General features: G+C 45.4%; 1 protein-coding gene across 1 annotated transcript; it reads right to left on the bottom strand.

The window, feature by feature from the left end:
* Nucleotides 1–4986: 4986 nt before the first annotated feature.
* Nucleotides 4987–6741, bottom strand: LOC308099345 (selenocysteine-specific elongation factor-like; the record flags this gene model as incomplete). The annotated part of the gene is made up of 1 exon (XM_080448089.1): nt 4987–6741. One exon carries the CDS (start codon nt 6739–6741, stop codon nt 4987–4989), a length of 1755 nt encoding a protein of 584 aa, XP_080304215.1.
* Between the last annotated feature and the right edge of the window lie 6077 nt (nt 6742–12818).

The following is a 12818-nucleotide window of genomic DNA, read 5'->3' as shown; positions in this document are numbered from 1 at the left end:
ATGTATTTTTTTTTTTTTATTAAATACGATAATCTTATTTTGAAGGCAGCCGGAAACTTTATATCTGATAGCTCAAGAACCGGAAGTCTTATATCCGAACGACTTCCAAAAGGTTCTGTTTCCGCTCTCACACCGGAAACGGTTCTCAACCAGTGGTCCGGGGACCACCAGTGGTCTTTGAGGGAGTACCAGGGGGGTCCTCAGCGAAATGAGTTAACATAGCGTCACAATCGTGTTTAACCACTTAGCTTTGGCTGTTCAAAAATAGCAGATCTACAAGCTCATAGCGCGGATCTACATGAGCACACGTAGATCTGCAATTTTTTGAAAAATCTTGAAAATGTGTGCATATCTTTGGATATATATTTTAAAGTGAACATCTTCAACTCAAATATATATTAAATATGTATAAATATTTGCTTCTGGGGGTCCCTGGGACAAAACATTTTCAGATAGGGGTCCGCGGCCAGATGTTTATCAATTTAGGGGTCCTTGGCATGAAAAAGGTTGAAAACCACTGAGTTATAACTATATCTAGAGGGCGGACTGCCCCGCCCCCCCCCCCCCCACCACTTCATGTCAATGAAAGTAGCTCACAAAACGCATGAAGCACCCGGAAGTAACACTACTTCCTTTATTGGAGCCAATTGAGCAGGCGCACTAGCGTTTCAGACAATAAGAACATGCGCAGTAGCGTTTTAATTGAGGAACTGTTGCAATCTCAGATTGGACCACCAGGCAACGGAAGCTTCACTGTTCCACCGCGGTTGAAGAGTATTAAGTGACGATAATAATTATAATAATAAAAATAATAAAAAATAATAATAATTATGATTATGATTATGATTATGATTATTATTATAATTATTATTATTATTATTATTATTATTATTATTATTATTATTATTATTATTATTATTATTATTATTATTATTGATAGAATTGAAGTACATAGAAAGCCATGGCAAAACTATAATATATATAGACTCCAAAACAACTCTCAGCGTATAATCACTGGGAGGACTACTGTCCAAGTTTTAAGTAGATGTTTTAAATATTGTATTAATTAAATATTGGATCAGGAATGTGTCAAACAAAAAACACAAAAATATCTCCATGAATTCAATGCTTCATGGGGTGAGTAAGGATGGGGGGGCGGGGGGGGGGGGGGTGAATGAATGGGTGGGGGGCATTTGGTGGGGGTGAACTACCCCTTCAAAATGTACATTTGATCATTTGAAATATTGATCATGGATTCCTGTTGTTCTGCACTACAGCACTACATCCACAAGGTGGAGACAAAGGTTCAAGAGAGACAGCAGTGGAGATGGAGAACCAGATATTTTTTGTAGCAGGGACCCCCTCTATATTGTCTATATGTTTCAACTTTTTTTATTTACTTGGTCTGCTCTTTTTCCCTCTACACCTATACTTCTTTGTCAAAAATAGCCGATCAACAAGCTCACAACGCCTCACAGCGCAAGTCGTTGAAGTCGTTGTGAGCTTGTAGATCGGCTATTTTTGGCTTAGGTTCTCCTCAGAAAAGGGATGCTAGGGTTCAAGTGGTTAAGGTAAAAAAAAAAAAACATATCACACAAAGATTTGGCGGACCCCCTGTAGTAACTCTGAGGACCCCCTAGGGGTCCCGGACCCCCTGTTGAAGACCCCTACTGTAGTATTGACAGTTGAGTTCAAGTGGTTAATTAATCCAACAGACACTGAATGGTGAAAGTGCTGTCCAACAAGTCTATGAAGATATCTATGAAATCTTGTAGTGGTGGGTCCCTGCTTCATCTCTCTCCTGGGGAGGTGCTGAGTGCTTCATCTCTCTCCTGGGGAGGTGCTGAGTGCTTCATCTCTCTCCTGGGGAGGTGCTGAGTGGGAAATGGGTTAGATGGGAGGATGTCCACAAATCTGTCATAATGTCTTTGTGTCTGACCGTCTGTCTGGCGGTGTCACGTTTGTGCCCATATCTGGAGATCCCTGACGTCATCAATAAGATGGGTATACTGAACTAAGACAAGTAGTCTGACAATGGGCACAATCAGTGGTGGAAAAAGTACTCAAATGTTTCACTTGAGTAAAAGTATCAATACTGCAATGTAGAAGTAGGCCTACTCTGTTACAAGTAAAAGTCTGGGATAAAAAAAAATTACCTGAGTGAAAGTACAAAAGTATTGGTATCAGAATGTACTTAAAGTACCAAAAGTAAAAGTACTAAAATGTTTGAAAATAGCAGATCTACAACCTTAAGTGGATATATATATATATATATATATATATATATATATATATATATATATATATATATATATATATATATATATATATATATATATATATAAAGTGGATAATGTATGTTTTAGAATGTAATTTATTTTAAAAAAATGTAATTTATATCTGCAAAGTAACTAGTAACTAAAGTTTTCAAATAATTGTAGTGGAGTAAAAGTACAATATTACAATTGTAACTACTCCGGTAAAGTAAAAGTATCTCACAATTGTACTTAAGTACAGTACTTGAGTAAATGTACTTAGTTACTTTACACCACTGTCGACGACACACTGATACATGCGCTCTCTTCTTAAAGTCCTCGTCTTCATCAAAGCGCTTCTTTGACTCCTTGGAGAATGCTTGCAGGTCTCCTATGTCAGGATTGACGGACAGGTAGTTGGGGAAGACGTCGTCCTGTAGGTGAGCAATGAGCATTCCAAACTGAGTCTCCTAGTCTCCTAGTCTCCTAGTCTCCTAGTCTCCTAGTCTCCTAGTCTCCTACATGGTTCAACCTAAGGACCTCATAACCAGGAACTCAAACAGGCCACACACTAGTGTTGATTTTGCAACAAATTTGGATCTAGTTTTAGTCATAGTCTTTTGAATACAATTCCATTTAGTTTTAGTCATATTTTATTCATCTGAAATGTTTCACTGTTTGTCTAGTTTCAGTCGACTAAATATCATAAGATTATAGTCGACTAAATCTACAGTCGATTTAGTCGACTATAATGTATGTTGGCGGTGCCTTGATGGCGTCGCAATGGCTGATCTTACACTTGGCTGCATGCTGAAAATAGCCGATCTACAAGCTCACAGCGCGTCACAGCGCGTCGCAGCGCTGCAAGCTTGTAGATCGGCTATTTTCAGAGCGCAACACCCGAGCGCAACAAAACATACAATGACTTGTCTTTTAGTTCTACTGGATCTCTTCTCCACTAGATCCCTCACTAACATTTTAGTCTAGTTTTTATTTGTTGAAGAAATTGTCAATATATTTAATCTTAGTTTTAGTCATCGTAGCTTAGTTTTTATTTTGTTTCTATTTAGTTTTCGTCAGTGAAAAAAGGTAGTCGACCAACATTTTTCGTCATAGCTTTAGTCGAGGAACGAGAGGACCTCATAACCCAGGAACTCAAACAGCCGACACACGCTGTCTCCTCTGATGGTGGAGCGGGGGGGTGACCCACGTGCATCTCTTTGGCGACGTTGGGAGACGAGAAATCTACCACTACCTTCTTCCTGGAGGCCAGTGGAGGTGGCTGGACTCCGTTGACCAGCAGGCCGGAGAGCCGCTTGGACACAATGTCCTCTTCAGATGGACGTTTACTGAACCTCGGGGCCTGTTATCTCTGTCTCATGGATGAGCTCGTTGTCAGGAATGATCTGCACGATTCTCTCAGCGATCTCTCTGGGATTCACACGGGTTTCCAGCGTCTTGGCGAGGGCCATGGCGCTAGTTACACTGGTAGTCTCCAAACTTGTCCTGCTGGCTGGGTGTGACAGACACAGGATCTGGATAAGCTGCCCTGAAAGACCTCCACCAGCTGCTGGTTAATGTTCACCATGAACGTAATGCTCCTCCTCCTCTCCTCCTCCTGTATGCTCCTCTTCAAGATGTTGAGTCTGCATTTCAAGACAAGCGTTCTCTTCTTTCAGTTCGACCAGCTGGGGCAACGATGCCTCCAACGATGCCTCCGAATCTAGCAGATCCGTCTTGATCCCATGACTATAGAGATCATGTGTACTGATTGGCATGACATTTTTATAAAATCTAAAGGAGTAATACACATATATAAAATGTGTGTTACATATGTCGGCCTCCTGGTGGCGCTATAAAAGGCAGATGTGAAAAATGAAGGGCAAAGGCTTTCCCTTGACCTCTAGGGAGTGCACATACAAAGTTTTACACAGATGGGTGCAGTTATAGGTACAAACACGAATCGGCCTGTTATAGCGCCACCATGAGGCTGATTTAAAAAAAATCAAGTGGCATTTCCTCCTCTGCCCAGTGGGAATGTGCGTGCAAAATTTCACAGAAACTGCATGCTGTGTTCATGATTTAAGGCATTTTGGTCAAAATGGAGCACTCCTGCAAACTTTGGAAGCCATCTTTTGCCAATCAGGATTGAATATGAAAAATCTGAAAGGCAGAGGTTCTGAATTGTCATCCAGGGAGTGTGTGTGCACAGTTTCGCTGCGATCAAGCCAACGGTGCCGGATATTAGCTGGTCACAGACGGACGGACACACGGATGGGACGGACACACACACGGACACAGGGACGGACGGACAGGGTACTAAACACACTCTCTCGCCATGCCTTTCGGCCTGGCGGAGACAATAAAGATGCAGAGGCTTATATTGGCAGAATTATGTCAGAGTTAGTTCGACCTTGCATTGTGATTGGCTGAGAGAGGCATTGTCAATGTTTCAGAATGCAACTTATCCCTGTATCCTAGCAACGGCCACTCCCAACGCAGAGAGAGAGAGAGAGAGAGAGAGAGAGAGAGACGACCATAGGAGATGCTCTTGACGCTTTGATCTGTGTACACCGCGATCACACGGTTTATGTATCATGCATGCTTCATTGACACCCATTATAAGGATTCAGTTTTGGAACTATGGTGTTTGGAAGCCAAAGGAGAGGGTGCTCTTCATTCCTCCGACTCATCCAGCAGGGCAGCACATCATCATCAGGCACTGCGGAGGTCAGGACTGAACCATCTTTTTATGGGGATCAAAGACATATCGCTTGAAGTACAAGTGAATGGTGACAGGCTGAGAATCAGCTTTGGGCTCGTCTTCTTTGGGCCGCTCCATTTTGACTGCAGCACCTTTTCCTTTCTTCTTAGAGACGGAGGACAGCAACTGCTTGGTTTCTGGACGGAGACCCTCTGGTATTCGAATCTTGAACTTCCCGCTCTGGCCGAACCCACCGTCAATAACGCCGGCCTCGCCCGTCGACAGCGTGACCTTCAACCCCACAAAGAGCTGCAGGTCGCTCTCTTTCTTAAACAGGTTCCGGCCAATGGCGGTGTAATCGTCGGTCAGCCGTTCCACTTGGCCCTCCTTGTGCTTGGTCTTGAAGATACGCAGGCGGGTCAGGGCCGTCTCAACGTAGCCCTTGTCCTCAAACCCCTCCAGTAGACGCCCGTGAAAGGCCAACCTGCACACGTTGGCGTGAATGTCCGCGTCAAGCTTGGACCCGATCACCAGGCAGAGCGAGGGACACGTGACCGGCCGCTCAAACTCCAACAGCGCCCACTGTTCAGGGTCGGGTCCCGCCGGCCCCGCCTCTCCCCGACCCGTGACATAGTCATCCTGGTAAAAGTACTCCCGCTCGAAGGAGAAGGGCGTGTCCAGCGAGCCGGGCGGAGGGTTTGAGGAGGCGGCCGGTTCGGCATCTGAGAAGGACTCGGGGTCGTCCGCGGGCGGCAGGCCGAAGAAGCTCACCCTCGCCATGACCGTCTCGTGGCCCACGGTGATGTGGAACTTGGCGCGCGTAGAGAGAGCGCCCCTGAAGTACCCGATCTTCCTCACAGAGATGAGCGCCGCGTGGAGCGCGCGCAGCGAACCGGGGCTGCACACCGCCCCTCGCTCTAGCAGTTTGGGGTCGAACTGCGTCACGCACACTCCCACGCGGTCACCTTGCGTCGCACCCGACACGGGCCTCCGGAACATCTGCACCGACTTCACCTTCTTGGTCACTTTGAGTGCAGGGATCTCCACTGTGTCGCCGACGGCCAGCGAGCCCTTCAGGATGGTTCCTGTCATCACCGTTCCCTGACCACGGATAGAGAAGCAGTGGTCTACAGCCATCAGGAAAGCACCCTTAGGGTCTCTGTGAGGAAGGTACGTCTGCCCCTTCAACGTCTCTATTAGGTCCTGCACTCCCCGAGGCTCCTCCGTGTCAGGGGCCTCGGGTCGCCCGGGCTTTGCTGCCACGGCAACTACAGGACAACCTTTAAATCTGGTACTCTCCAGGGTTTTGTGTAGTCTCTTGGTCATTTTCGCGATGGCGCCCGGCCTCTTGTCGGCAGGGAGGAGGTCGGTCTTGTTCAAGACAGCGACCATCCGAGGGCAGGCCAGCTCTCCTATGAGCAGACACTCTGCTGTCTGAGTCTGTACTCCTTTCACCACGTCCACCACCAGCATCATCAGGTCAATGATCTGGGCTCCTCCTATGATGGTTCTGATGAGAGACGCGTGTCCTGGACAGTCCACCAGCGTAAACTGCAGGCTGTCATACTGTTCCCCTCCGCTCTCCTGCAGGAGGTGTTCTGGGAGGTCCACGGTGAAGGAGGAGAAGCCCAGGTCCAGTGTGACGCCTCTCTCCCTGGACTGAGGGTTCTTATCAAAGGCCGCTGTGGAGGCGGTGGTGCTGAGAGCCATGGCCAGGGACGTCTTTCCACTGTCCACGTGTCCCAGAACCCCCACGTTGAAGTTCAACGTTCTGGTCATCATGTTACGCCAACATAGACCTTGAACCTTGAAAAATATGTTTTGTAACGCAATAAACACGCTTTTGTAAGAGCTATAATTATTGCACATCCATTGGAATTCGTTTCAACATACAGGTGGCACTACATAGAATTCCATAACATTAAGCAAAACACGTTTGCTTTTATTTATCTTTTACAAACGGTTATCAAAATAAAGGATTATCGTAATATACATCTATAAAACGGAAAATGACTGCGAGGTTACGTCTAGACAATATTTACAAAGTATTTTTGTTTGCTTCCTGCCCGGTTGCCATCAGTATATGGGCCTATACTGATGATATCAGGGAACTCCATATATGGGCGTAAAAGGGACACAGGCAGGCAGACAGACACATACAGAGATCTGGCGTCTGTTGTTCATTCATCCCGAGAACCTCCGACCGATAGACTTCAAACTCTGTTGTTCAAAAGCGCCAGTCTGACCGATATGTCTATATATGGGCATGCCCGTGGGCAAATCCCCATATATGGAGTACCCTGATGTCATCAAGATCAAGAACTCTCCATATGGGCATAAAGGGCATGCAGACGGCTTGGCTCATTGCTCAGAACCCGAGGGAGTGCGGTGCCCGGTGTGAAGTAGGTTGGATCGGCTGTTGTCCAAAACATATACATCAGCAAATCCCCATATATGGAGATCCCTGATGTCATCATTACAACATAATAGTACTGTCGCCATAGACTGGCCTGGACTCCATATTTGGGCATGGCTGACACTGAACTCCATATACTTTATGGGCATAAAAGGAACACAGACAGACAGACAGACAGACAGACAGACAGACAGACAGACAGACAGACAGACAGACAGACAGATACAGAGATCTCCTTATATAGGCATAAAAGGAACACAGACAGACAGACAGACAGACAGACAGACAGACAGACAGACAGACAGACAGACAGACAGATACAGAGATCTCCTTATATAGGCATAAAAGGAACACAGACAGACAGACAGACAGACAGACAGACAGACAGACAGACAGACAGACAGACAAGACAGACAGACAGACAGACAGACAGACAGACAGACAGACAGACAGACAGACAGACAGACAGACAGACTGACAGACACAGAGATCTCCTTATATAGGCATAAAAGGAACACAGACAGACAGACAGACAGACAGACAGACAGACAGACAGACAGACAGACAGACAGACAGACAGACAGACAGACAGACAGACAGACAGACAGACAGACAGACAGACAGACAAATACATATCATCTTCGGGGTCCTTGACAAAGTTTTAGAACCACTGATTAGCCTATATAGCAACATACGTTTTTTTTTTCTTTTTTTAACTGACCTCTGACACCATGACACCATGACTCAGCCATAACCATATAAGCCTTATATGGTTATATTTGGGCATTTTGAGTCCTTGAGGGGGTTCCAGGTGGTCCCCAGCTAAATGATGGAGAGTTGGTGAGCAAATGGACACTTATTAGATCTCTAACTCTTGATAGCGTAAAATGAAACCAAATGGACCCTTACGGGTCCATTTGGTTTCATTTTACGCTATCAAGAGTTAAATTATTGTTATATTATACATCTGCATTACTTAATTAAAGAATTGTTATTTTGATCAGCGTTTGCCTGTTATCTCTCCCCCATAAGGACTGACAGATGTCCATTATGGCCTGTTTGTGTCCCTTTTATGCCCAAATATGGACATTTCTGTATCTGTCCGTCTATGTCCCTTTTATGCCCATATAGGGTGTTCTGTGTCAGCCATGCCTAAAGTCCAGGCCCACAACGCGTTGTTTCTAATTTATGAAGAATTGTGATTCTTGGGAGGAAATGTTTGACAATCTATTGCAATAATTTTAAAAGAAAAATGTAGGAAACAAATAATAAATTACTCGCGAGTCGCGACCCATAACAATAGGTCCGCGACCCAACAAGCCCCGTTGCTAGGATACAATTACGGTAAATAAGTTGTGCTGTGACAATGCATCTCAGCCAATCACAAGACTCTGATGTCACTCTGATGTCACGCCGTGACGCCGTCAATATAAGCTTTTGCAGCTCGACATCTCAGCTCACATCGGTTTGACGTTCGTGTGCTTTTGTATTCGGACTACTCTCAGAACTCAGAACTAAAATGCCCAAACGCACCATTCCCAACGACCGGCAAGTAGCAAGGAAAGGAACCGGCGGTCTGACGGGGGGAACCACAAAGGCGGCGGGCAAAGGCGGCGGGTTGAACTTCCACACAGGAGAGTCGGCCAAGGTCGGTCCATGGACGGTGCTGGTGATGAGCGGCCTCTTCGTCGTCTCCGTCTTCGTGATGCACGTCGTGAAACTCTTCGTGAACTCCGTCTCCGGCCCTCTCTAGCTCCCCGACATTTAACCCCCGCCCCTCTTCTTCAGCTCCCCCGATACTACGTGGGATGGCACCAAGCCCCCAGAACCCAGTGGTTGCATTGAAGCGGCATTATTGGACACATGCTGGCCATTCATGGGTACTGCAGCTAAAAACGTCCTGAGGCCACTGTACATGAACGAGCGAAAACGGTTTCGACCAATGGGCTCGACGCGAGAGCTTGCGCACGGGGCTGTGCACCGAGGTGACACCGGTGCACCTGATTCGGATGCTATCAATGCATTGAATGGGAGATTATCATGTTTTATCAGACCATTGAATGGGCGAGTAGGCGACGAGTAGGTGATATACTGACCTACCCGCGATTTGTCAGACCATTCATGGGGCGTAATCAGGAGCTACTTGGAGGCGGAGCAGTCCCCACAACAATATTTACGATTCTGTGCCTATCGTACATAACTCCAACGGCGCTGAGTAGGCTCAGGCGAACGTCACACCGTTCAGGACGGCAACTCGGTCGCTTTAGCTCCCTCGGTGGTCCTTCACGGGGTGACAGTTCGCCTGAGACTGCGCGCCTCCGTCATGGTCCGAAACCAAAACCGAAAATGAACTATTTAAGTCATCTCCGTTGGTAGGTCAGTATGTCTTGATAACACCCAATGAATAAATCGCGGGTAGGTCAGTATGTCGCCTGTTTCGCCCATTCAATGGTCTAATAAAAGGTGATAATGTCCCATTCAATGCATTGATAGCATCCGAATCAGGTGCACCGGCTTTGTGAAGCCCCAAATAGGCCTCGTCCATCACATTTCACAACACGGAAGAAGGGGTGATTTCGGCTCATGCGCTGGGTGAGCAACTCAATGCAAGTGGATGGGAGGGAATATCCGGTACCCTCTCTATTATTTTTAACTCTATGGATGGCACACCCCCTCTGCCCCCCTCTGCCCCCTCATACAAACTGGGTGTACATCGTGATGAAATATGGAGGGACAGCAGCGGATAAAACGTGACCAAAATATCCACACACTTCACACCACCTTCACATCAGTTTGAAGAGGATTAGATGGAGGTCCAATAACAGGGAGAGGAGAGGAGAGGAGAGGAGAGGAGAGGAGAGGAGAGGAGAGCAGAGGAGAGGAGAGGAGAGCTGGATGAAGACAAGAAGAAGAAAGAACCATCTGACAATCTGGATGTCAAAAAAATAAATAAATATTTGATAATGAAGTAGAGAAAAGAGGAGAAAAGTAGATTTTAATTATTTAATATATAGAATATTTCATTTCACGGTACAGTTTTTTTTCTTCTTTAAAACGTTGCAAAATAGGTTTGATTGTGATACCAATAAATTATATTTACTTTGTTAGTTCCATTGATCCAAGCCCGGAGCTCTGGAAATGCACATGGGGGTCCACCGAACTGACCAGTTAACATTACATTACAGTCATTTAGCAGACGCTTTGGTCCAAAGCGACTTACAATAAGTGCATTCAACATACGTAGGAAAGGAAACTACTAATCACCAGAAGTCTTAAGTGCATTCTCTTCTAAAACAAGCAACATAAGAGTATACCTAGCGCTAAAGTAAAAGTGCAATATATCAGCTACCTACTTTCTTAAACAGATGAGACAAATAGGAAAATCAAATGAGCAAGAGCTAAAACAAATAAGTGTATCTAATAAAACAAGAGCTTGTACAAATAATTGACAACAAGTAGGCAAGGCGAAGAGCAAGGGTGGTGTTTCCTGAAGAGGTGGGTTTTCAGCCTGCGGTGAAAGATGGGCAGTGACTCTGCTGTCCTGACATCAGTGACTCTGCTGTCCTGACATCAGTGACTCTGCTGTCCTGACATCAGTGACTCTGCTGTCCTGACATCAGTGTCTCTGCTGTCCTGACATCAGTGACTCTGCTGTCCTGACATCAGTGACTCTGCTGTCCTGACATCAGTGTCTCTGCTGTCCTGACATCAGTGACTCTGCTCTGCTGTCCTGACATCAGTGACTCTGCTGTCCTGACATCAGTGACTCTGCTGTCCTGACATCAGTGACTCTGCTGTCCTGACATCAGTGACTCTGCTGTCCTGACATCAGTGACTCTGCTGTCCTGACATCAGTGACTCTGCTGTCCTGACATCAGTGACTCTGCTGTCCTGACATCAGTGACTCTGCTGTCCTGACATCAGTGTCTCTGCTGTCCTGACATCAGTGGGGAGTTCATTCCACCACTGTGGGGCCAGAACAGAAAAAAAGCTGTGACCGTGTAGATCGGCCAGAAGGACCACTGAGTCGCCCTTAACACGATCAGATGGGTGGAGCGCAAACGCGTTTTAAGAGCAGGCCCTGCTCCAGAAACGCTCACAACGCGTCGCTTTGTGAGCGTTGTGAGCTTGTAGATCTGCCATTTTCAAAGGAGTCTTATACATTTTGAAACATGTGAAATGGGATATTGTGCATAATGAGTACTTTTACTTTTAGTACTTAAGTATATTTTGATGCCAATACTTTTGTACTTGTACTCAAGTAAATTTTGAATTCAGGACTTTTACTTGTATCGGAGTATTTATACATTGCAGTATTGTACTTTTTCCAACACTGGTGAAACCATAGACTGCATGATACCGCACAGACAACAGTACACACCCCGGTGCACTAGGTGGCGGCATGCACCGTATAAAGACTGATCTGGTCTTGGCCCCAGAAGAAGCAGCAGCCTGCTGCAGGTCTTTAACTTCCAGGTCATACATGCATGGGCAACTAGGCTAGGAACTAGCGGCCCAGGGACCACATGCGGCCCCCACCTTCACTTAACGCGGCCCGCAGGTTAATATCAGAATAGTGATTATATTATTGATTTCAGCTGTTACGATTCCAGACATGCAAACATGACCCGCTTTGATGACTAGTATTCAAATTCTATTGTCTTTTTTACGTCCAATGTATTTGTATTTAAGTTCATAAAGTTAACATAAGTATAACTAAATGCATTTGAAATTAAATACAAATGTTACTTTTCAGGATTCCAATTAAGAAATTGCAAAAAATAATTCAGGATTCCAATTAAAACATTTAAAAAATAGCAGATCTACAAGCTCAAAACGCGTCGCAGTGCGACGCGTTTTGAGCTTGTAGATCGGCTATTTTTGCTACTTTTGTGTGACATAGAATGACGAAGTAGGGCATACATTTCGAAAAAAAAAAGTTAAAATACGGAGATAAGGTGTCTGCCTGACAGTATATGCAAAGTGGACACTCCTCTGGAGTGACTGTGGAAATATAGTGTCCCTCTACATCATCAAAGTTGCATCACCCCTGCTCCAGGTGAATCAGTAATTACAATCAGACATTATCATAAGCTTGGTTTTCTACATGTTTTGGGGGAATGTTAATAATGCACAACATTTGACACGTTTCTCCAGCAACAATGGATCTTCTCCCATCCTCCTTCTCTTAGTTTATTCCTACCGTCAGACCAGGCCAGAATGCTAATAATGCTAACAACACGTTAGATGCTAACGTGTTGACAAGACAACAGCAATAATACACACAGTGTGGTTGATAAATCGCTATGGGAGCGTTTTTTCCTCGTGTGAACTTTAGTCTCGGAGGACGGAGCGAGGTAGAAGTAAAAGTACTGAAAATGTGGAAATACTCCAGTAAAGTAAAAACCAAAATAACTCAAAACTGTACTTTTAAGTCCAGTAC

Source organism: Gymnoscopelus braueri (genome assembly GCF_963280865.1).
Source record: "Gymnoscopelus braueri genome assembly, chromosome: 13".
Classification (NCBI taxonomy): Eukaryota; Metazoa; Chordata; class Actinopteri; order Myctophiformes; family Myctophidae; genus Gymnoscopelus; species Gymnoscopelus braueri.
The sequence above is the reverse complement of the archived record's forward strand: the minus strand, read 5'-3'. Positions and strand labels throughout refer to the sequence as shown.